The 25,916-nt window shown below is 42.7% G+C and overlaps 1 protein-coding gene across 1 annotated transcript; it reads left to right on the plus strand.

Annotated features, from left to right (window-relative positions):
* Window positions 1-1,204: 1,204 nt before the first annotated feature.
* On the plus strand, window positions 1,205-25,374 carry ADSL (adenylosuccinate lyase). The gene is made up of 13 exons (XM_066633239.1): window positions 1,205-1,468; window positions 8,627-8,830; window positions 11,792-11,836; window positions 12,271-12,350; window positions 14,701-14,872; window positions 15,122-15,168; window positions 15,620-15,710; window positions 17,250-17,319; window positions 18,288-18,435; window positions 18,987-19,077; window positions 21,759-21,848; window positions 24,779-24,955; window positions 25,230-25,374. The coding sequence occupies exons 1-13, from the start codon at window positions 1,301-1,303 to the stop codon at window positions 25,314-25,316; spliced, it is 1,470 nt and encodes a 489-aa protein (XP_066489336.1). The 5' UTR covers window positions 1,205-1,300; the 3' UTR covers window positions 25,317-25,374.
* Window positions 25,375-25,916: the final 542 nt, after the last annotated feature.

Here is a 25,916-nt window from a genome sequence, read left to right on the forward strand (position 1 = left end):
TGATATTGCCCTGTGCTGCTTTCCAACCTTATAGCTCTTGGCTGTGTTGTTACTTGGGGGGAGGAAGCCCCACTGAATGACTGGCTGCAGTGATCAGATTGTCCTGGTACGCCTCACAGCTGTTACTCGTGATCCACCTCCTCTCCCCGCTTATGTCTCTCACTCAGTCCCTCCAACACCTCCTGCCCTCCTTACAAATGAGCAGGGGAGTGTTCAAAGAGAGCTCCGACACACAGTGCCTGGCAGCAGCCCCTTTTTTCCAATGGTGGGCTTTTTAAATGGACTTTTTTGTGTGTCGACACAACTTGAGTCTATTAGAGGCTGCACTCCTGACTGAGTCTTTTTCAGAGTCTTCCACGTGCGTGGCTTACAAGTCGCCCACAATCACGCACCTTCACGACTTGAGTCTGAGTCACTGACCGAGTTCCCAACCCTGCTTCTGGGTTGGGAGTGCCAGATGTGACACAACAAACACCACTAAGAGACTCAAGTGTGGACAGGAGGGCTTTTCTGAGTGTGGAAAAGCATGTTTTGGGGCTCTGCCTACCCAGGGAGACCAAATCCGATGGAGGACAGAGTGCCTGTACCTTTAACCATTGCATAGAAGAGGAAAGTTGGGCAGGTGCAGTTTTTTAAACCCTCCCATGTTGAGCTGCTCCTGCCAAAACCCCCTCTTCTACACAGTGGTTAAAGGTATATAGGCACTCTGTCCTCCATTGGATCTGGTCACCCTGTGCCTGCCAAGCTGAGGCTCCTACCGCTGTTTGTTGTGTCATGTACCTGGCCTTGGTGCCAGGTAGGGGTCCTGTGTGTACCACCAGATGCCACCACAAGTACCATTGGTTGTGAAACACTGGGTTAAGCCATTTCTGTCAAACGTTGCATATACGCAACAAGGACCAAATGTGTACACCTCGGGCTGGGCAGGAACAGGTTAAGCAAAGCAACAGAAGGCATCCAGCTAATGATGCACAGGGCCTTTGGGAAAGGAGAGCAGCCCCTTCTGGCCTGGGCCTAGCCCCATCCTGTGCAGGTCTACTCAGAAGCCAGTCCCAGTGCAGTGAATGGGGCTTACTCCCAGGTAAGCGTGGCCAGGGTTGGGCTGCCAGTCTCTTCACCGCTCCGGCCTCCCCAGCAGCAGAGGCCGCTGCGGGCTAAGCCGCTGCCGAGTGACGGAGGGGGCGGGGCGGGGCGGGGCGGGGCCTCAGCGGCTGGCTGTCTGGGAGGAGAGCGGACTCGGAGCTTCAGTCGCCCGCGCGTGGCAGCGAGAGGCGCCGCTCTCCCTCCCTCTCTCGTCCCCATGGCGACTCCGGCGCAGGCTCCCGCGGGCGAGGAAGACGCCTTCGGCCGCTACCGCTCCCCGCTGGTCTCGCGCTACGCCAGCCCCGACATGGCCTTCAACTTCAGCGAGAGGAAGAAGTTCGGCACCTGGAGGCGCCTCTGGCTCTACCTGGCCCGGGCTGAGCAGGTACCGCTGGGGGGGCGCACTCTGGGAATGTCTACTCAGAAGTAAACCCCATTACAGTCGGTGGGGCTTACTCCCGGGTAAGGGGATAGGACTGCAACCTGAGTCCCATCCATTGCAGTCAATGGGGTTTACTCCCAGGTAAGTGGGGATAGGATTGTAGCCTGAGTCCCATCCTAGGCACGTCTACTTAGAAGTCAGTACCATTGTAGTTAATTGGGTTTACTCCCAGATAAGGGGGTTAGGATTGCAGCCTAATCCCTTGCATATCTACTCAGAAGTAAGTCCCCTTATAATAAAGGTAGCTTACTTCCAGGTAAGTGGGGATAGGACTGCAGCATGAGAGCCCCATCCTTGGCATGTCTATTCATCAGTCAGCCCCATTCCAGTCAATGGGGTTTACTCCCAGGTAAGTGGATTTAGGATTATAGCCTTAGACCTGTCACCATTCAGAAGGAGTTGCCTAGAAGAGACCACGGGACATGCAGGTGCAGTTTTACTCTCTGCATGGTAAATTTTCTGCTGTTAGAGTCTGGTTTCCATGCAGCTTCTTAAAGGGACAATAATTGCTTCCAAAAAAAGCTGAAATACCCTTTTCCTCCATTGCAGTGATCAGAAAATAGAGGGACAGGGAGGGGACAAAGTAACAGGGAATGGACTTTACCCCACACAGCCATTTTCAATTTTTTTCATCTCACAGCACACTGACAAGGCACTAAAATTGTCATAAGTTTTTTGACAATTGATAAGGCACACCATGCTGCTGGGAGGGGGTTCACATCCCCAAATGCCCCTGCTAGTAAATGACTCTTCCCCAAATTCCCACAGCACATCTGTGGACCATTTGCGGCACACCAATGTGCCACAGCACACTGGTTGAAAATCACTCTGTTAGATTCTGAAAGAGAACTAACAGTGCAATTCACATTGATTTTCCCATTGTGAATGCTTAGTGTTTCTCAACCAGTGGTACAGGTGCCATGCCACTAATGGTACTTGTGATGGTGTCTGGTGGTAATCATGGGACTCCTGCACCCCTGCTACCTGGCAGCAAGACCAGGAACACAACAAACAGCAGTAGGAGCACTGATGTACATGGTTCCTTCCTTCCTTTTTGCCCTCATACCAACCCTGTGAGGGAGGTGAGGCTGAGAGATAATGGCTGACCCAAGGTTACCCAGGAGAGCTTTCTGTCTGAGCAGATGTTCAGGTCCGGATCTTCCAGGTCTAAGTTCAGCTCCCAAGCTACACCAAACTGCTCCTCCTTGGGGTGTGGGTACCTGAATGCATGCTTCATGTGCAGATTGCTGATAGTTAAAAAAAAATAAAAAAACACTCTGAATATGCAAAATTGTATTGTATTGGCAACCTTCAGTCTCGAAAGACTATGGTATCGCGCTCTGAAAGGTGGTTCTGGCACAGCGTCTAGTGTGGCTGAAAAGGCCAATCCGGGAGTGACAATCCCTTCCACACCGGGAGCAAGTGCAGTCTGTCCCTGGTCTGTCTCCCTGGCTATGGGCCTTCCTTCTTTGCCTCTTAGCCTCAGACTGTTGGCAAAGTGTCTCTTCAAACTGGGAAAGGCCATGCTGCACAGCCTGCCTCCAAGCGGGCCGCTCAGAGGCCAGGGTTTCCCACTTGTTGAGGTCCATCCCTAAGGCCTTCAGATCCTTGCAGAATATGCAAAAAGAGGCTTGCATTCATGTCAGTATAGGTTCAAGAATGGTGGAGGAAGGAGTGAGCATCCTCTCCCTATGTCATCCTTCAGCACCCTCTGTGCATTTTCCACTCTTGGTTAAAACTGTTTTTCTACAGATCTCTTTTCTCCATCAAGAGGAAAAAAGACTGAGACATGTAGGAAAACAGCCTTAACCAAGTATTGGAAGAATACATTCCAATGGTAGCCTGATGTGGACTTGTTCACTATATTCTCCCCATGTGCATGTTTGTTGCATGTTGACTATTCAAATTTTTCTCCTGCTTTACCATGGTGCATACTTTACACTCACAAAAGGTGGCTGTATTTGCTTGTGAGGGCTAGGACTACAAATGATTCTGTTTTAGAAAAGAGACCCAATCTTTAAGCTCCAAATGGACTGGACTTCATTACCATAGTGACAACAATTTGTAATACAAAGAAGATAACTTTGGGGCGTTCCTTCAGATTTGGTGCCTCAAAACACTTAATCAGAAATTGCTTTTGTGATTTTGGTTTTTCATTGTTATGGGACAAGATAGTATAAAACCATACTGAAGCATTTAGCACCAGCAGCCACTCTGTAAACTAGGAGCTGGAACTTTTCAGCTAACATTTTAGTTTAATGAATTAATATTTACTTTACTTGCAACTTGCTTGAATGTGGTGCATTGCAAGCCATGTCTAGTGAATGTGTGGCAATTCTTCCTTCCTGAGGGAGAGATAGAATGCTACTGTATAATTATTACTGGGAAAAGTGCTTGGCTGAGTAGTTTCAATGTAACTTTTCATCACCAAAATACACCATAAGAAAAACCCGCAAACACTGATCTCCCTGTATTTACACAGTCTTGCAAACTGCAGGAGCTCAACTTGAATAGTGTCAGGACTTGAGGCAATTAGTTATTTGATCTTTCCATAACCCATGTTTTCATTGGTGGCACTGCAGGACCCACCAGAAATCAGTTCGCAACCCACCAAGTGGTCCCAACTCACAGTTTGAGAAACCGCTACTTCTGACTAAACTTAAATGATTGCACCTTTTTAATGCCCTGTTTTCTAATCTAACTATTAAATGCTGATTTTATGTTGTAAAATTTTATCATATGATGTGGGAATTATGCCTGCATATTATTACAGAGCTAATAAAAGTTCTCAAGACTGAAATAGGATATCTGAGAATATCTATCCACTTTTGCCTATACGTGCTTCAGATGCGAAAGGTGACAGGGTAAGTCCTGGTTGAGGAATGAGCACATTATCCCCAGCTATAGGTGGGGATAATGACTTCAGATATGGTGAGAGAATGCTTTGGCTTTCAGTGATCCTTGCATTACTTCCCCCTTGCAAGTAGCAAAAACTACTTAGTTTTTGCAAGTATCTAGTTAGGTTTCCCCAGTTTTTGGTTTCCCCATTGGTTCATTTTTCTGCGCTCACTTTCTGGCTTTTCTGAAATGGTTTCCAAAACATGGTCCATGTTCTCTCTTACTACTAAGCTTTTGAAAAGTTATCTGGCCTAAGCTGGGAAGATCAGTCCTGACAGAATTAGGTAAAATACACTCACTAAGCTGAAAGCTAACAAATTTCAGATCATGCTGCTTTGGGCATTTCGATACTGATAGGTGAACAACTTGAAGTTTGTAAGTGAACTGTGACACAATCTCTGGCAGTTCTTGCTGTTCTCTGTCTTCTGATTAACATGTACAAGGTCATTGCAGATAAAGGACATGGCAAATGGGTTCATTTCACCACATGTAACACACCTGACGTCAAGGGGGTAGTAGCAAAGTTTGTAATGCATTAGTTATACAACCCTTCTGTATACTATCTAAATCATACTTGGATACTAGGCCAGCTTTTTAGTTTAAAGTCACATTTTCTATACCCCATTGCTTCATCAGCACAGAGGGGATTGACCCTCTCAAGCTAGAGCACTGTTTATAGTGTGGATTCTGCTTTGCAAGTGGATTTTGTAAAATGAGTAAACAAAGATTTCATCTTCTGATAAAATTTAAGCCCATTTCAACTCTCAAGGCAATCAGTCTCTTTTCCAGAAGTCTTTATTAAATGGTACTCTTCTCTTTTTTTGGCTGTACAGTTGTGTCTGTGGCCAAGTCCCAGCAAGAGAAGTCCCATCTCTTCTATGAACATGAAGAGATTTGAGATTCCCTTGCAATCCACATCATAGCTCACCAGCATAAGGTGGTTCATTAACAAATTACCCTGTAGCTCAGTGTTTCTCAATGCTTGTCCTCCACCATCCGACTTCACATGGTCCACCTATTTGAAGCATCATTTGAAGTAACTGCTGATTACAACACTCTTGGTTACTTCTGGGTTCGGAGGCCAGATGCAATACAACAAACACCAGTAAGAGGCTCAGGGTGGATGGGAGGGCTTTTTTGAACATGGAAAAGCATGTTTTGGAGCCTCCTACTGCTATTTGTTGTGTTGTGTTCGTAGTCTCGCTGCCAGGCAGCAGGTGTCCAGGGGCCAATGAGTAAGTACCACTGTTGGTACCTGTGCAGCTGGTTGAGAAACACTGCTATAGATCATTTTGCTGAGTCTCTCTTCTAGAATTTGGTGGGGCCCCAAATGCATTCTCTCTCCTGCCATTAATTACTGTTCCATATACCATAAAAGCTGCAGTATCTGGTATCTCTAGGACCAAAAGGTTGCTGGATATTGTAATTGTCCGGATATTAGAAATTATACCTAATCTCATGGATAACCCCTTCCCCCCCAAATGCTCACCATAATAACACCAAATAAAGTTACTCCATAACACTACTTCTGTCTTACCTGCAGTCAGGTTTCCTGCTTCCACTTTCACCTCCATGTCTGCTCCCCGCAGCATTTCCACTTTCAACATCTTGGAGAACTCCAAAATGTATACGGATTGAGTCTCATTATTTGCAAGGGTTCTATTCCAAGATCTCATGTGGATAGCACTATAGCAAATCAATTTTAAAAAGAAAGTTTCTCTACTCTGGTGATTTAAAAACAGCCTTGCTGACCTTTGTAATGCACACAAAGGCCGTCAGTCTCTCTCCAGGAGCTTAGGCTTCACTAGGAAGCAGCAATCCCTTCCTTCACCAGGAGCCCCAGCAAGGGGGAAAGAACGGAGAAGGTGATAATTACTGCCATTTAGTCTTCTTTCACCTGCTCAGGGGGAAGGGAGGAGTGAAGCCTGCAGAGAGAATGATTGATGGATTGTCGGCCAGCTGCCCACTCTGGCATTATTAAACGACTGTTTTTCTTTAATTTAAAGGGCCCTTCCCATCTGCTTTGAGACTGAAAAATCTGTGGATACTTAGGTTATACCTGTAATCACTTGTATGACTGTCTCTCTGCAACAGTAAAAAGCAGTTTTTTAAACTGTGATTTTAAAGAGATGCATTTTTTTCCCTTCTCCAGGGATCAGCACATTCCTTCTCATTTGCAGGGGCCATTTGTGTTGGGTCAAATCCGTGTATAACAAGGCTGGACCTGTACTGTATATATTTTCTGTAACTGATCTCCTCTGGCCTACTATAAGAGCAAGACTGAGTGATGTAGCCCTGGCAGCTGAAAGTTTAGGGGTCCTGTGCAGTAGGATGTGATTCATGTTGCATCCCACCACTAAATGTGTAGGAAAGGCTTGTTAGATAGTGGAGTGATGGTGTGTGTGGAGTTGAGAACTCAGGCAAGTGAAGCAAGCAGTTAGACAGCCATTTACTGAATTGTTAGTCCTCATACCTAGGATCTCCTTTACTCCACAACCTAATGGGGGAAGGATGACTCGAGGAGTCTTGGAAAAAGGAGGAAGGAAGTTGAAAGTACATGCTTGGGGAGAACGTGTTGTAGACAGGAAGGATTGGCAGACAAGGGAGTTTTCACAGCAGTGAGAGGTTGGGGAAGGGCAACACTATCATATTAATATATAAAGCAGAAATCCCAGGTGCACCCCAGAACTGTGTTGGTGTTTAGAACCACATACATATTGGTTTACAAGGTAAGTGAAATAAAATTGCCAGTGCGATCTGGAAACTGTGTTTCCAGAAAGTATGGCATACTGTTGTAATGTATCCTGAATGCTCTATATGAGGATGCAACCTGTTATTTTTATCAGTGTGATTGTATTCCTCAGGCATTACAACTCCATGATCTTGATCTTCAGCTGCAAATGGAGAGACAGGCACATCGTGCACCTGTTTTGCTTCTTTAAGACCCTGTCAGATTATTTGTATTGAGTGCCAATAGCTTCTCCTTTTAATTTGTCATGGGAGATTATTATATTTCTAGTTAGGAGGATCAAATGTAGTGAAAAGTAAATAACATTTTTACATGGTTTGCCTTGGTTTTTATATAAACCATATCCTTCCCAGTTTTTATTTAAGTCACTTAAGCCATAACCATTTGTATAGCACTAGAATACTGGTAAAAAATAACCCTAGGTCTGGAAAGTTGGGACAGCAGAAGTGATGGGTGAGTATGCAATTCAAGTCTGGCAGAGGCCAAACATGCATTTTTGAACCTCTGAGAAATTGCAAAAGAAGCAGAGAAATATCAGACAGAATTAATTCACAGAATTAATTGTGTCAGTAATTCCTGCACAATGTTTTCAAGTAGCATAGAAGAATCATGGCATGACTGCACTCTCCATAACACTAGAGAAGCTTTTAGTTCTGTAGGGCACTGCAGTGTACTTTCATGCAACTTGGTTGTCTTTCAAGTTTGAGACAACTTCAGTCTAGTTTTATCACAGCCTTTCCCACTTCATTCTTCAGACTGTTTGAGATATGCAGTCATAAGGAACCAGAGTAACTGCCTGAAAATACCAGGGAAATAATTATGCACTACTGTCAAAATCAAAAGAGAAATGGCAAAATACTGTTTTGATCTCTTTAAATTGTAATGATCTGTAAGAACAACCTTTTCTAGCAAATATAATTGCATGCAAGCATACTAATACTTCAGTACACTTAGATCAGTGGTTCCCAAACTTTTTAGAGTCCCTAGAGCAGCCATTTTCAACCACTGTGCTGTGGCACACTGGTGTGCCATGGATGGTCTGCAGGAGTGCCACAGGAATTTGGGTGAGGATCATTTGTTAGTAGGGCCACTGGAGGATGTGAGCGGGAGGCGTGCCGGGGGGAGGGAGGAAGGCGAGTCCTTGGAGCTCTGCTCCACTAGATCCAAGGCATTCATGTGGGGCTTGGTGCCCTACACGGACGCCTTTACCGCCAACCTTTTGGTCAGCTGTAAAGTGAGTAGCCCCATTGCAGGGCTGTTTCGCATACCCGGGAGAAGGGGACAAAAATTCCCTTCTCCCGAGGTGCTGCCTGTGATAGCCCAAGGCGCTCAGGATCCAGCAGTAGCCGTTCTCCATGCCACCGAGGCTGGGCGCCCCGGGCAGCTCAGGATTGGGCTGCCCATTGATTAACATCAATCATGTAGGTTAATTTCAGAAACTGTTTTTCTTGTAGGCATTGGGTCTACCCATCACAGATGAGCAAATACAGGAAATGGAAGCAAATCTGGACAACATAGATTTCAAGATGGCAGCAGAAGAGGAGAAGCGATTGCGACATGATGTAATGGCTCATGTACATACATTTGCACACTGTTGTCCAAAGGCAGCAGGAATCATTCACCTTGGAGCGACTTCCTGCTATGTGGGGGACAATACGGTAAAACAGTGTTCTGAAGTTGCTTACCATACGACTGGTTTTAATTATTAAAATGTCACTCAAGAATGATGATCTATTTCTTGCAGTTCCTTTAAAAAATACATTGTGAATATATTCAATTTGGGTTTCATTTAGATACTCTTAACTTTATCTTGTTCTATTCTGTTCACCTTGTCTGGTGACAATACCGTAATTTGGGGGGGGGGGGAGTTCAGGAAGTTAAAAACTGGTTAAGATGCTTGCTTTCCCCTTTGCCGAGAATGTTCTCTTTCAGAAATATGAGTTTAGTAATTGAGCTTCTGTAATGAGATGTAGAGTATGGTTATCTTGTGCTCTGAAAGAAATTGCATTTTTAATCATTCTCAAGCAGCTGAATCTCTTAAATGCTACTTATATAAACCATCTTGCTAGAAGTAAATTGGTTTGCCAAGTACTTAAGTCTAGGAAACTAGAGAAAGAAAGAAAACCACATTACGTGTTGATCTTGCCAGTTGATCACTATCTTACAAATGACAAAAATTGAGTTACTCTAATATATTTATATTTATTTATATTTATATATATATATACAGTGGTGCCTCGCAAGACGAAATTAATTCGTTCCGCAAGTGGTTTCGTATTGCAAAAATTTTGTCTTGCGAAGCGCAGTTTCCCATAGGAATGCACTGAAATTTAATTAATGCGTTCCTATGGGCAAAAAAAGTCAGAACAAAGTCAAATTTGGTTTACAAAGTGTTTATTAAGTGCTCTTTAAAGGCATACATACTGTACAGAGGATTTCAAAAATTTCAAGCACAAAACTTCAACTTTTTAATTTTAAAATTCGTCTTGCGAAGCACGGCCATAGAAAAATGCGTCTTGCGAGTCACCAGAAAAATCGCGAAAAAGCTTTCGTCTTGCGAGTTTTTCGGTGTGCGAGGCATTCGTCTTGCGAGGCCCCACTGTATATCTAATATATTTATGGAATACAGAACAGCAGCAATGTGACCCAGAATGTCTCCCAATGCCTCCTTGGGACTACCAGCTCTGTGCAATTATGAGAGAGGGAGAGTGGTAGCCACTTACTGTGCTCCTCATGCATTTCTTCAGTTGCGGAAGTGTAGGACTTTGGTTTGATTTAAAGGGACTGTGTAAATGAAGGAGCTCCTTTGTCTGTGTGGTTCCTTTAAATCAAACCAGAACTCTTGCATTTCCATGTCTGAAGAAATCTCACTTGGAGCAAGGTAAGGAGGTAAGTGATCCACTTTCTGCTCTCTTTTAGTGGATAGAAAGAGGATCAGTGCAGGTTACATCTACAGCAGGCTGGAGGGAATGGCAGTGGCAGACTAGGGAGGCAAGGCCATACTGAATCCATCACTCTTGAACCCCACCTCACAATTTGCCACTGATGCAACCCACATCTTCTCAACACTAATGATGGGCTGATCTGCAGAAGAAGCAGAGAACCTAGTGTTTCAGTGTGGCTGGGTATATTGGAGAAAGCGTGTTATCATTTCCCCACAATCCTTTCTTTAAATTTGTCAAACTAGATGAGCTATAAAGGATAATTTGCAAATTATCATAAAGCAAATTTGTCAAACTAGATGAGCTATAAAGGATACTGTGGCTTCTATATTATGTCCATGTCTTGTTAAACCCTTGTACTACAACCACTAGGTTCTAGATCAGGGTGGTCCAACATCCTACAGCTTGGGGGGAGTGTGCACAACCCTGTCATCACCCCCTGACTGGACACAGAAGTAATTGGTGGAGACATGATGACGTCACTGCCAGTTACTTCCTGGTTCTGAACCACCTAAGTCTCTCTGTAGGCTCAGTCAGCAGGTGGCAGTGGTGAGTGCGGTGGGGCTTTTCTGCCTCCCTGCTGTGTCATTCCACCTTCTTTTTCTCCAAAGGAGAAGCTGGAATGGCACAGTAGGAAGACTGAAAAGTTGCTGAAGTGGTAGGAGGCTGTTAGTGGTGGATGTGGTAGAGCTTTCAAGAGCCGCCAAATAGGGCCTCATGGGCTGCATATTGGACCACCCTGCTCTAGAGATAATCTGATACTTCGCTTCCCATTTTGGGGTTCTGAATACGATTATCCAGGATGAGAGTGGGGAAATGTTATTCTGGACTTCAAGTGCGATTTTGAACCAAGTCAGTTTTGTGACTTCTGCGGTGACACAGGAGCTACTTGTCATGTATGAGTATTAAATGATAATGTATCTTCTCCTTTGGAAGCTGAGGGTTGGATCCAGAAGGTTGCTCTCTCTGGAAGGCAACCTTTGGCTCCAACACATGGAGTCCTAACAGTGACCATGGCCACAGTGTTGCTGAGGAATATGGAATCCGACTTGCTAACACCAAACACAGTGGTTCAGAGAGGATCTTAAAAACCCCCACAAGTGTACATTACAGCTAATATTTCAAAACCCAGTGAAATACTGCATGGGAAACTTAACAGTGCAATCCTATGCATGTGTACTCAGAAGTATGGCCCGCTAGGTTTATTGAACCTTACTCCCAGATAAATGTGTATAGGATTGAAGCTTTGGGCTTCTTCTGAGTAGATATGCCTAGGTTTGTGCTGTTAAAGTGCATGAGGAATTGCAGATGTATAGCTTGCTGCAGTAGCAGCATCCTGCATTTGCTCTAATTTCTTATAATTATTTTTATCTTTTCTATTTTCAGTTAAATGGTCATGGTAGCTGACTACATTAATTCTATACACGCTTACTCATTCTGAAACAATTAACAAATATAAAACAGTAGCAGTTAGACTGTAACTAGTGATAGTGTTTGTCATCCCCAGATAGCATTCTAACTATCAGTTGGTTTTCTGCAGCACCCATCTTTGTAGTAGTACAGAAATATTTGTAGCTACATCTGGGTGTCTTCATGGAACTAGCAGCCTCCACTGAGAAGAGAGCAAAAATGGGGGCTGCATTTATACCTAAATGTGGTGTTCCTCTTTCCCTTTAGGACTTAATAGTTCTTCAGGATGGATTCAATCTGCTGCTTCCCAAGGTGAGATGCACAGTTTTGAAGGGGTGAGTGATGTTTATTTCTAGGTGACGGTTTGCCAGAGTTAATTCATTGGGTGGAAAGATGTGGAAAGGGAAAAAAGCAGGCATCTTACAGGGCATTTGATCCACTGTAACTGAATACTGCTGCGTTTCTATGGAGTTCATATAGAGACATGAAAGTCATTAGAAAATAGTTTTTTTTCATACTTTCTGACTTCACAGACTTGTGGAAATAGTTCTAAAGAACTTGGTCATTGCCCGGCCAACTACTGTTCAATACTAGTAATAGTTTGACCGACCTAACTGCTGAAATGGCAACCTGTTTTAATATTGATTCCTGTTTTGTAGAACTACAGGGAGCAAATTTTAGCACGTCCATAAGTGAAATATGTTGTCTCATTTTCCTTTTCTTCCATCTCCCCATGCTCTTGCTAGCTGGCCACGGTGATCAGTCGTCTGGCAGGCTTTGCTGAGAAGTATGCGAACTTGCCCACCTTGGGCTTTACTCATTACCAGTAAGTAGTTCAGAAATTTATCCTTTCAGTGTTGTGGATGCTGCTGCCCTATCTTCCTCACCTCTTTTATTCTGCCTTAGTTCATCGGACCTCAAATGCTGCTGCTATTATTATTTATTAAAAAGTGTTTACCCCACCTTTCTCCCTTTGGGTCACTCTAGGCAACTTATAGTAAAAATTAAGAACACAAGCACCATACCTCCAGATCATCTCTCCTAGCACTCTTATGTAGATGTTAAATCGTGTTGGGGAAAGAGTAGGGCCCTGTAGAACACCGTGTCAGAAGCCAAGGTATTGAGCAGGAGTTCCCTGGCACTAACTTCGGAAACTCCTTGCTGGAAGACTATAGTCACAGCCTCCTAGCTCCATCCTGACCAGATGGTTCAGATCGATATTATGTTCTTTGGTATTGAAAGTTGCTGAGAGGTCCAGAAAAACTAACAGGGATGTTCTCTCCCTGTCCAATTCCTAGTGTAGATTATCTTGCTCTTTGATTATCTTGCTCTAAGATGACCAAGGCTGCTTCAGTCTCAAATCCAGGTCAGGAGCCACAGTGGAAAGGATCAACATAATCAGTTTCTTCCAGGAATTCCTCGACCTGGCTCATCACAATGCACTTGAACACTTTGCCCAAGAATGGAAGATTAGAAACCAACTGGTTGTTATCCAACATTGTAGCAATGACTGATGTAGCAGAATAAGGAGTCAGAGAAGCAATGAAGAGATGAGAAACAGGTTCAAGATTCATTGCGGGGAGGGAAGCTGTTTTTACAAGCTTCCCAGCGGCTTTTATTCTCTTTTGAAACAATCTACAAGTCAACATATTGGGATCAACAGTGAACTTCTTTGAGGGGGCACCGAACTGCTATTTTTAGTCTTTTGGAACTTTGTCCTCTGCAAGCAAAGCATTAATTACTCACCTTGGCTAGCCCACCTCTGATAGTTGACCTATCAGACTGGATCAAGAGTTCACTTGCACTTCCAATGATCCTGTTCATGTCCTTCAGCCAAACAAGCCAAAAAGAATCAATAACCACAGGACTTACAGGTGCCAAAGGCACTTTCTCTAACACTGCAAGATGAAGTGCATGGATACAGTTTTCTAGAAAACCATTTCTTCTGTTGTTGCTGCAACGGGGGGAAATAAGTTGCCTTCTCTATGGGCTTTACAGACTTGTAAATCAAACCTGAAAAGAAATGGTGATACAAATAAATCTAGTGGAACTTAGAATCTGGGTATAGTTAACTAAAATCTCTTTTCTTTGTCTCTTTTATTTAAAATAAAAGCGTAATATTTTTATTTCTAATATTTGGAACACTTCTACATCCTGCTTTAGTCAGAAACTCTGCTAATATTATGTAATGTGATTCTGGCTTCCTGGGCAGAACTTGTAGCCAGGAATGGGTAGGCATCCAGCAGAGCCCACGCATTTTGCTGTGTTTGTATCAAGTATTGCATTGAACAGAACTACAGCTAAAGCTGCTTTGATATGACTTCGGTTGGGGGACTAGGCCTTTTCCTCCATCCTCAAGAGTGACTCAGACCATGTTGCATTTGAAAACACAGAATGTCCATCCTTTGACATATGTTGCAAAAGAACATAGGTATTCAAAGGCATAGATATGCCATCCTCATATTGCATGTTTCTGGGTGACATCCATGAGTATTGCTCCACATGAAATTTGCAAACATACATTCACTGCAATTTGGGAATTTCTTCATGGCAAAACTCATGCTAGTCTCTCCTGCTGCACTGCTCACTGTCCTTTGGCAGTCTTTCTGTGTTTGCAGGTACCCCAGCAGCACCTGCCTGCTGGAAAGGTTGGGAGTTTCCTGAGCACTTACCTTTCTGAGGGCAGAAAATTTCCTGGTTCAGGCATATCATGTGACTTGCTACTCCCGCTTTCACAGGGAACTTTTTTCCTCATTCTGTTCTGTTTTTAACCAAGAGAGAAGGACTCTGATATCTTGTGTATAAGGAAATTTGCATGGGTTTTGCATCCAAATGTACACTGATTTCATGACAAATGCTCATTTCAATGTATGTCTTTGCATGTTTGTTCTGCCCCTGAATAGGCACTCGCTCAAAATATAAAGAAGAATGTAATTTTCCATGAAAGTCCATCAACTGGCATTCTGGCTTAATAAATAAAACTGTAAAGGTTGCCATATGATTCTTATAGACCATGTTTGTGTGCGTGTATAATATTTTTCATCAGTGAACTGAAAGATGTAATAGCTTTTTCCTATGGAAATTCTTCCATAGCAGCAAATACAGTCACTTTATAATATCATGTATGAAGACTCTGTAGGCTTGTCATTAAGTGACATTCTGTCTTGTACATTTAGGCCTGCACAGCTAACCACTGTGGGTAAACGGTGTTGCCTGTGGATCCAGGACCTGTGCATGGACCTTCATAATTTTGAGCGAGCACGAGATGAATTGAGATTTCGTGGTGTGAAGGGCACCACTGGCACCCAGGCTAGCTTCTTGCAGCTGTTTGAAGGAGATCATGACAAGGTAAGTATTCCCAGCATAAGTCTGTTTCAATTACACTTAAAGGAGGAAAAGAGGTGATCCCTCAGGTTTGTGCTTTGTGTGGAACTCATGGAAGAGCTCTGTCATCTGATGGAGCGGAAAGCAAGGGAGTTACTGGGCATGACATTGATTACATCAGCAAAATACTTACTGGGTTCAGGATGGTGGAAGAGCTGGTCATTGCATTCTAAGTCATTGCATTCTACGGTTCCTGTCTGTTTTTCCCCTGAGGTGGAGGAGCTTGACAGGCTGGTGACTGAGATGGCAGGATTTAAGCGGTATGTAACATACCTTCCCCATTGCCTTAGCATTAACACTGCACTTAGTGGGGCATTGTTAAACTGAGCTTCTGTTCCTTTGTGTATGAATTTGAAATATACTCTGCAATTAACGTTCTTACTGCTGAAACTGTTTGAACCTCTTAGGAGAGCAGAGTATCTGCACTGTGATGTGACTTTGCCATGAAATTCCCTCCCATCTTGTCTCTGATGTTGCTTTTCACCATGCTCTTATCTCTGCATGAAAGCACAACTTCTCTCTTTCTGTTACTCTACTACATGCTAGCCTAAATTGTGCAGCTGCAATTTAAGGCATCAGGAAAGTAGCATAAACTTAGCGCCAAGGATCCAGGTGATGTTGTAGGATATGCCTGCACTACTGCATGCACACTCAGCCTTGTACATGGACCTGTTCAACTTCATGATGTTTTATTCTTGTGTTTGGTTCCAGGGCTTATATTGTTACAGGGCAGACATACAGTCGCAAAGTAGATATTGAAGTCCTGTCTGTTTTGGCCAGTCTGGGAGCATCCATACACAAGGTAAAACCAGCTTGAAACAACATACTCAAAGACATAGCTGGGAGAAGACTGCTAAGCAATGCTAACCTGAAGAGCGCAACCTCACAGATAATTTTTCTAGATAGTTTTAAGTTAATATAATGGAGGCTAAAGTTTCATATGTATGCTAAGTTTCAGAAGCACAAATCTCATTCAGATTTTTTTTGTTCATTGTTGAAGTTAGCTTGTTCTAGTATGTCTGATGCCAGGGAGATAACCAAAGTATGTTGAAATTACAGGTGGATTTCAAAAACGACAACAGCAAATGCTTTGAAAAATTGTGAAATCAAAACACCAAACCAGATGCTTAACTAATTTATAGTAGTATACAGTGGCATAGCTAATGATCACGTAGTCCGGTGCTAAACTCAAAATGTTGCCCTGGAAGTGATGTCACAACCGGAAGTGACGTCACACCCAGGCTTTTTAAAAAGTGAAAATGGGAGGAACCCACCTCCTCCCCCCTGCAGCTCACCACCCACTTGCTCTGCAGCCTCCCCCCAGTTAGTGGCATATCTAAGACGTCTCTCCGCTCCCTGGGATCAAATAAAATTTTGTAGCTTCCCCTCCATGACAAAATCAAATTTAATTAAGTAAATAAATAAAAAGTTATTGGTTCCATGCTGTATCATTATAACATCTCACTGGCAATCAGTCTCATAGGTCAGTTTTGAGTTAAGCAAATCCACTTTGTGTTCCATAAACGCAGTTGTGTTTTCATTTTCTGGCTAATTGGTCATAATGTTTGATAGAATACAGATATTCCAATAAGGTTTATTTCATTGCATTCTGCATTAAATTATCTTTCCAATGATATATAACATGATAGTATTATTCATACATACCAAGATTTTCACAATTTTGATCACTAGTGGCAATCTCAGCTTGTTGCCCCCCTAAAGATTGATGCCCAGTGCAGCTGCTACCCCCTGCACCCCTTTAGCTATTAAGCATCTAAGATTCTTCATCCTGTACTTATTCTCTATTATCTTGCTGCCTACAATAATTTTGTTAACATTTTGGTTGCACACGTTTTTTCTAGATTGATAAAATATCATCACTTTTATGTTAATTCTCAACAAATACTTTCATCTCCTTGCCCTTTCTGAAATCCTATTGCATCAGCTTCAACGTTCTCTTTAATTCTATTTTGAGAGCAGCCTGTAGTTGTCAGTTCAAATCTATGGTGTTTTATTACTGTAGTGTCTTTTTACAGCAACAATCTGAGCCTAATATAGTTGTATTTTTGGTGCCACTATATATGTAGAAAATTCCTTGGTATCTCCAGCAATTTGCATAGTTCATCTTAATAAGGTTTTTCTGATTTATATAAATACCATTCGATCATAATTATGTATTAGTTCTCCTTTAGGATCTCGCACACCAATTTAAAATCTCTGTGCTTTGGGCTGTATTCATGTTCTGAAATGCATTCTTTCCTCGGCCATTAGTAATAGAAGCAAGCTCCCAGAGTATGGATGGTCACTAATGCTGTTTATGAACTGACTTGTTTTTCTCTAGATATGTACTGATATTCGCCTTCTGGCCAACCTCAAAGAAATAGAGGAACCTTTTGAGAAGGAACAAATTGGTAAGTAGTTGACATGGAAACAAGACTTTTTTTAGTCCCTTCATTCTATTAAAATTTTGTTGTAACACATATGGATCATCCAGCCTTCTTTCCAATCAATCATGTTTAGGCTGTGGTGATCATATTTTTTTAAGTCTGTCTCCCATTTGACTGAAGATCTGTATACACTGTAATAGAATGACAGAAAGTGAAATAAGTTAGTTATAACTTTGTCTAAACTCCTAGAGAAAATATAATAACAGATGTGTATTCCACTATTATATGTAAGAGACAAATGCAGAGATGAGTGCTTACAGTTTCCACTAAAACTGAATGGAACCTGAAAATACTCTGTAGCACATTTCTAAGCTATCGCTTCACCAGCCATTCAGCAAATCATTGTAGGCTGATTTGAAATTATGGCTTCTCTGAGAAAATGAGTTAATGGGCTGGTTTTGGTATAGTAGCAAACCATGGTTTGGTGCTAGAAGAATGGGGCATGCAAGGAAACCTGGACTCATGTGCTCCCTCCTTCCTTCATTTTTGACAGTTCCCATTTCTAGTTTGGGGCAAACCATAATTGACCATTTTGCCCAAGTCAGCAAGGGTTGTACTTGCACTGCAAAACAGGAGTGGAAACCATGGTTTGATCCCTGTTTACAATTCTGGTTTGCAAAGAAAACTCAAACTATAGTGTATTATTTCAGGAAAAAACGGCAACAGAGGGGAAAAAACAAGCTTTCAAGCCATCTTGAAGGTTCATTTTCATATCACCAAACTGTGATTTTGCATCTGAACCAAGTATGTCAAAGACTTCTGGAGAACTGTCTTCTGAAGACTTAAGTAGTTTCTTTAGATGAACCATCAGAGAACTTAAGAATGTAGTACCATTTTAACATACTTGATTCCATGCTTTCCACCTTGCTTCACTATTATGTACCCATTCTTCTCATACTGCTGTCTATTTTGTTTTCCCCCTTGTCATACAGGTTCAAGTGCCATGGCTTACAAACGGAATCCCATGCGTTCAGAACGTTGTTGTAGTTTAGCTCGCCACCTTATGGTTCTGGTCCTTGACCCCCTCCAGACAGCTTCCGTGCAATGGTTCGAGCGCACTTTGGATGATAGTGCAAACAGGTATATTCCTGATTTATAGGATTGGATGTGGAGTTAAGAGTTGCTACATGTGTCTTAAAGTGTAAAACTGGCTACAAGCACAATGGTGACTGATGCTCTTTGCAATACCTTTAAACATACATACTTTGAAGTAAACCCCCTTGATTTCAGTGGAACCCAGCTTATATTCATGTAGGCCAAGTAGCCCGGCTTTCAATTGCATTCTTAGAGTTTATATGGAAGGAGTTTGAAATGCTAGATAAAAGCAGCATTTTCAGGTAAAATTATCTGCTCTGAACTGAAACTCCAGGATATTTTTTAAAGAATGTTTATCAAGGAACTTTTTGTTATTGACAGAGGCAGGCATATAAGGCCAGCATTGAAGACCATAATTCCTAAAGGCTAATCTCAACAAAATGTTTCTTAAGGATTCTACCTGATAGGAAAAATAAGAGCGGCAAGCAAACCAGTGAGGAAAATCATAATCAATACTCAGATGTTAAAACACTCCTTTCTGTAGGGATGATATTTATTTACCTATCCTAGTACTCCTTTGTGACTTTTCCCCACAGGCGTGTGTGTTTAGCTGAGGCCTTCCTCACTGCTGACATAATACTTAGCACCCTGCAAAATATCTCTGAAGGTCTTGTGGTGTATCCCAAGGTAAGAAATAGTAAAAGAAGAGGAAGTATATTCCACTAACATCCTGCATCCTAGTAGCTTCCAGACTGACTTCCAAGGAACCCTTGAATTCCTTGACAGCTTATCAGAGCTTCCCCACTGAAAACATCAGTGCTGACTGACGAGCTTCCCTGTTGTCTGCATTGCTAATCTTCCTTGCAATGCAGTTTCTGGATTGTGTTGAATATGCGGCAGGACAGCTCTAACTTCTGTCTCTGTACACTCTTAAATGAAGTCTCGAAGAACCCTGCCGGTTCATGCACAGAACACCAGCGCATGTGTGGAGTAGCAGGGCATGGGCAGCTACTTACAGTGTGCTTGTGAAGTCCCTGAAGGGTTTCAGGAAGCCCCAGAGCTCCTAGGAGCACACTTTGAGAAACACTGTTGTAGGATACACACTTAGGGTGCAATCCTAACCAATTTTCCAGCACTGGCCTAGCTGCAATGCAGCCCCAAGGTAAGGTAACAAACATTGGCTTACCTTGAGGAGGCCCCCTTGACTACCTCCCCATTGCAGAATCCAGTGCATGCCGCATTGGCACAGCTATGTCAGTGCTGGAAAGTTGGTTAGGATTGTGCCCTTAGTCAACAAAGGGTGACCTTGAAGACCAACAGGCCTGGTCAGCACCCCTGATAAAACAATGTACCTTAAAATATTTCCCAGAGTTCTCCACAACATTATTTGCTGTGGAATCTGTACAACAACTCTACATGGGAACATTTTCTTAAATTCAGAAAGTTCTAAAACTGCTACCCTAAACCATCCATTTCCAGTACTGAATTAGTAGGAGGATCTAAAGCAATCTCATACATCTGTTGCAAAATTCCAGGTGCCTGAGTAGCAGTGGTGGAAATTGAAAGTTACCACTGAGCAGATACCAGCATGGGACCAACCAGTTTAAGGGATGCTGATTGTCTAGGAAATTGTTCTGCTGATTATGTTCTTAGAACTACATATGACTTAAACCTGCTTGTTTTACAGTCAGCTGGTAGAGGAAGATATGAGGGAGTTGTGTGTGCAAGTGGCTTTCATAGATTGCTTGATGTTAGAAGATAGTGGGGGAACTGGTGATGTGTGCATCTGTACAATGTGCATATATTTATGAATGAAAGTGTTGGAGTGTGCACATGTGAAGAGGAGAAAAAGTTGGAGTTAACCATGAAGGTTCTTTGTGATCATAGAGATGACAAGATCTTGTAGGGCTAGGTGATGTCTCCCATCTGCTTCTAAGAGGCAGTTTTCAGAGACTTCCGGAACATGTGGTGTGAGGAATCCTCTTGGTTCTGAATATAAATACATTGGATTCATAGTGGTCTTAAATAGAAAAAAGAGTGGACAAGAAAAAGTTATAAATATTCTAACTACTGTATCATTGTGTTCTCACATAAAAAGTACTAGCTTGCTTCAGAGTGGACAGTGTGGTGGTTCTTCCCATTACCAGGAACGACCCTCATCAGTACATCCGATGCTGCTTTAGTGACCATGGGAGAATAATTCTCTGCAGAGGTGGGATATGAGGCAGCAGGATCCCAAAACTAAGGAAAGGTACAATTGCAGTTGGTACAGTACCAACTACAAGACCCTTTGCTCAAACAAAGGCTTCAACTAGAAGTGCCTGTTAGACAGAATGTTCCAAGTAATTGCTCTACATGGATTCTGCACAACTAGAGGGGCATTGGCACTAAATTCTGCTGCTAAGGTTGTTCTTGCAGAATTTGCCAAAATTCTCATATGGAGCTCATATAAGTTTTCTGATAAAGTTCTTAATTCATCTGCTCAAAGCTTGAGCTGAAAGCTTATCTTTGTAACTTAGTGCACTTAGGACATCTAAGGCATACCATTCATTTATTTTTGTATGAGAGGGACTAGGTTCTACAAGCTGGCAGCATATGCCAACTGTGCACAGTGCTGGCACCTGTTGCAATATGAACCTGCCTCTCCCTCCTCCATCATCTCCACATCAGTTTTAGTATTCTTTTGATAAAAATCAAGTTTGACATGAATAAATCAGTTTGCAGCATGTAAAATGAAACAGCACACAGCCTGAAACGTTGGGAAGGGACAAGTCTGACAACAGAAGCTGGGTTCAATTTGCTAATTGGTACTTCTGTCACTTACATTGTGATGGCAGCCAGTCTCACTCCACTGGAGAAAAATCCACTGCAACTTCTTCTTTAATGTTCTGTTTGTGTGTGTGCTATATGAGGCAGTGACTTCTTTTTTTTCTTCTCATTTTTGTGAGTGGTTTCTATACAATGCTATGAAAGGTATTGAAACAAACCTATTTTAAACATTCAGTAACTATAACAGTTACACCTGCACTAGGGTTCAAGCATATCAATCTCCCTAAATTTATTTCTGCCAGGTAAGGAAGAAGCTATTAGCTTTATGGTGTACATGAAGGGCCCAATCTTATCCAACTTTCTAGCACTGGTGCTGCCATAATGTAGCCCCAAGGTAAGGAAACAAATGTTCCCTTACCTTGAGGAGGCCTCTGTGACTGTCCCCCCACCACAGGATTCAGTGCATGCCCCACTGGCACAGCTACTGGAGAATTGGATAGGATTGGGTCCTGAGAGAATAGTGTTTGGAGTAATGTTGAAGGACGTGCAATCTAGTAGTGCACCTGTATGTTAACTCCTTTATTTGATTGCTGCTCCAGGTAATTGCAAGACGCATTCAACAGGAGTTGCCATTCATGTCCACAGAAAATATTATCATGGCTATGGTGAAAGCTGGAGGCAATCGTCAGGTATGTACTTGTTAAGGTTCTTAATAGCAGACTTATCAAGGGATTTTGCACACTTATAGAAGGGTTATGAAAAGATTCTGAAGCCAATACCTTGGCTCATTCTTCCTATACCTGTTTAAACCCTGCTTTTATTCATCTGTAAGCTCAGACAGTGGGTGGTGAGGAGGTGTGGTGCCACGAATCAGCTGGACAGTGGGAGGTGGGAACCCACCAGCCAAGAGGGAGATGGCACAGGCTGGCTGGTTAATGACGCAGGCAGCCCCATTAACCAGTTGGGAGGCAGCACAGTCAATCATCTGGAAAGCAGATAGGCAGGGCCTTGCCAGGCGGCCAGATACTGCAGCATCAGCTAGTGACACTATTGACTGTTGTCTGCTCCTGGCTAGCAGACAGACAGGCTGGTACAGATGTGGTACCTGGCAGAGACAGGGTGGGGTGAGATGTAGACTTTTATATAGGCCCTGAAACAGCAAGAGTAAGAGGCAGAAGGAGGAGAAAGGCGGAAGGAATAAGGCTAAAGAAGAGGCACTGTTCCCTGAAACCCAAGCAGATAAGGGTGAAAGGAAAACAAGAACCCATGGGGGAAGGCCAGGACAGGCTGGAAAGGATATGGCCACAAGGGAAAAGAAGAGCGGGTGGAGACCCAGGAGGAAGGAAGCAGCATATGCCCCAAGGCCAAGCCAGCAGTGCAAGGTTCCAGCCTACCTAGAGTGATCTCTTCCTAGAGATGTGGCCGGAGTAACCTGTCTAGGGACACTGAATTTGTCTAGTGATCTAGCAGAGATTGTGACCTAGTAGGTGGATTGGGGATTGTGGTACCTCATAGGCTGTACTCAGGACTATACTGTAAGGCAAAGGGCCTCTACTTAGGCATGTTCCCAGGGGAAGAGTGAAGAAATGGAAAGGGTGAAAAAACCCAGGAAGGGAGGATTAACTGCTCCACTTTTTTCTGTTTATTATAATTGCAGCCAATATAGAGTCTGAGAGCACAATCCTTGTGATATCAATAGGATGCAGATATCTTGTGTGCTCCCTGAGGCATCTGTTGGGCCACTGTGAAATACAGGATGCTAGACTAGATGAGTCTTTTACCTGATCCAGTGGGACTCTTCTCATGTTATGTTATAGCTGCTGTGTTAATGAGCTCACAAAACCCTTGGAGCTTGAGCTCTACCTATAGGAAGGGGAGGAGGAAGTAGAGATGATGGCATGCTCTCCTTGTTTTGTAAAAGAAGTGGAAAGAGGGCTTGTGGGGGGTGTTTCTCATAACTTAATCCACCAGAGCAAGCATGGCTCTTGTAAAAGTACTTGCAGGACAGTTAATGAACTAGAATGTGGCAATGTGGCGGTCTTTCAAGGTAGATTAAACATTGTAAATGCTAAAGGAAGGTGCTGCAGCAGATATCTTTAACACCAAGTAAATGCAGCACTGAGCAAAGCTGTTTTAATATCAGTGCTTCTACACTAACAAACTTCTGCCCTTTTTGAATGTCTGCTGTTTCCTTGGTTTTTTACCCAAGTGCTTTGAATGCTGGTAGGCAATTTCTTGTCACTTATGGCTCAGTTTTGTTCAATATTATGACTTTAGATAGAGGGACACTCTAAATAGGATCCGATATAGGTTCCATGCATTTCTCACTAGATGGGTGAAGCATTTGGTCCTTACATAGAACTGTCGTCTTTGACTGAGAAGTAGGCAGAGAGACTGGGAGATCATGTTCTGTATTCATAGTGAAGTATTTGCCATGTAAATGTTTAGACTGCCAGATTGGGGTGTCTTGATTTTTCATACCCAGGTTTTACCTTACTAAAAGGGTAAGAGGTGACCTCTTAGGATTTTGCCTTCACTAGCATCTGTTCTGAGATACAAGACAGCTAAAGCTCACTTTTACTATTGCATCAAATTCAATGAATGCTGTTTGACTTTCAGAAAGATAAGGGGCAGAGGAGAGGTGGTGATGAAGGTTCTTTGTTTGCTGACCAAATGAAAACTTTTACAATGTAGGCCTTTTATTCTCTTGGTGCATGCATTCTGCTCAGGGTGCAGGGAGGGTGACGTATCATCAAAACGTCAGCAAATCAGAAACTGTTGGAAGCCTCATAGTTTCCTGGTTTCCTTTTTCATCCTGGGGTTTGAAAATGGTATTTAAAGCTCTTAGTTATTGGAAAAAATGCATTTCAAGCTTAATTTGATCTACACATTATACTGGGGCAGAGGGAGAGAGTTTGGGCTGGTTATATTGTAATATGTAGTTCCACCCTATAAGAAAACTTTGTGTGAGGTTCTCCCCTCTGTAACGCATGTTACAGTCTACCACATTTCCTGATTTCCTAATGCAGTGTTGACTCACAGCATAATGTCAGGAGATCAGGTATGCTGTTTGGCACATTAGAAAGGAGATGGTGCACAGCTTGATATGGGGCTGTTGGTTTTGGGGAAGCATCTGGACTCTGAGTGCATAATTTGATACATTTCCCAAATCTCGGTTGACAATTTTCCTTACAACGAGCCTTCTGAATTATGTTTGTTGCTTCCTGCTAATGTTTGTTTGCATTTCAGCAGTACATCTAGAGCCATGTAACTAGTTGTCAAATGTTGTGATTAGTCTTTAAGGAAATCCTCTGTGCTGATTGTCTCTTCAAAATAGTCTGTAAAGTATCCCAAGAGTTCAAGGAGGACAGAGGTTGCCATCACATTGTACATTGTGTATAATTTAAGTAAGAATTATTCTGGATCCACTGAACTGTAAAGGAACACCTTGAAAAAAGAAGCTGGGCACTAATTCTGTCATGCACAAACACCATCATTCATTTCCAGGCAGCCTAGCTCAGCTACCTTTTGATGAGTCTCTAAGGCCCCTCAATCATTCCCGAGGAGTGGATTTAATGTGCTTCTTCCTCATGTGTAATGCAGTGTTCAAATCTCCTAGGATTGTCATGAGAAGATACGGGTTCTGTCGCAGCAGGCAGCTGCTGTTGTGAAGCAAGAAGGGGGTGATAATGATCTCATTGCACGTATCCGTGCAGATCCCTACTTCAGCCCTATCCAAGGGCAGCTGGAAACTCTCCTAGAGCCCACATCCTTCACAGGACGTGCTTCCCAGCAGGTAAGGAAAACAGAGGTGGTAAAAGTATTAATGAGATTCTTCAACGGCAATCTGGGCAAAATTCTTCCTTGTTTGGAAGAAATCATATTCTGTTTCCTCTTAGTTATAAAATGGCAGGCTTTTGGAGGTGACATACTTCTTATTTATGTGTTTTCCATGCAGCTTTATTTGGAGGTGTGTAAAACAGAGCTATGAGGTTAATAAGCTGGGGATTAATGGGTACTTGAGCCAGAGTAGTATATTTAACCCTTTTTTCTCGCTTCATTTGCAACAGGTGGCAAGATTCCTGAAAGAAGAGGTCTACCCAGTGTTGATCCCTTATCAGAGCAAGATGGGTGTAAAAATGGAGCTCTCTCTTTGAATTAGTGGTTCACTGGGGCATGTGTGTCGGAAATAATAAAATATTTTTAAAAAAGAAATGTTTATGTCTAAAACATTAGGGGTCTTCAGTGGTTTCCGTCCTGAATGATCCAAGATGGTTGTCAACAGGCTTTTTTTGGTGTTCTGGTAAATTGTAAGAGCTAATAATGCTTGTGGAGGAGAAAGTATAGCTGAATTCAGGCTAAGCCAGACACTACAGGAGTTTCACACACCAGGAAGGGAAAAATAATGCATTTTTATTTTATACAACTCAATATCTGCACCCTCAGTAAAAGTTACTCCTATGGTGAACTTACAATTACCAGTACTTAAAACAATTAAACCACAGAGGCTGCAATCTATCCACACTTTCCTGGGAGTAAGCCTCATTGAATATAGTTGGACTTACTTCTGAGTATTCATCCATTGGATTGGGCTGTTAATGAATGAATAAGAGCAGAAGCATAAAACAGGGACAGGCTGAAACCAGTCCCAGCAACAACAGGGGTGAGCTAAAAACACATCATTTAAAAGACCTGAGAAAATAAGAAAACATCTTCACCCAACACCAGGACAGAAAAGTAGGCACCGGGCATGCTTC

Source organism: Tiliqua scincoides, chromosome 7 (genome assembly GCF_035046505.1).
Source record: "Tiliqua scincoides isolate rTilSci1 chromosome 7, rTilSci1.hap2, whole genome shotgun sequence".
Classification (NCBI taxonomy): Eukaryota; Metazoa; Chordata; class Lepidosauria; order Squamata; family Scincidae; genus Tiliqua; species Tiliqua scincoides.

Coding starts and splice junctions, on each gene's coding strand:
- ADSL (XM_066633239.1), top strand. CDS start 1,301: ATGGCGACTCCGGCGCAGGCTCCCGCGGGCGAGGAAGACGCCTTCGGC. Junction 14,873..15,121: donor TTGAAGGAGATCATGACAAG/GTAAGTATTCCC, acceptor TTTTCCCCTGAG/GTGGAGGAGCTTGACAGGCT. Junction 15,711..17,249: donor TGGGAGCATCCATACACAAG/GTAAAACCAGCT, acceptor GTTTTTCTCTAG/ATATGTACTGATATTCGCCT.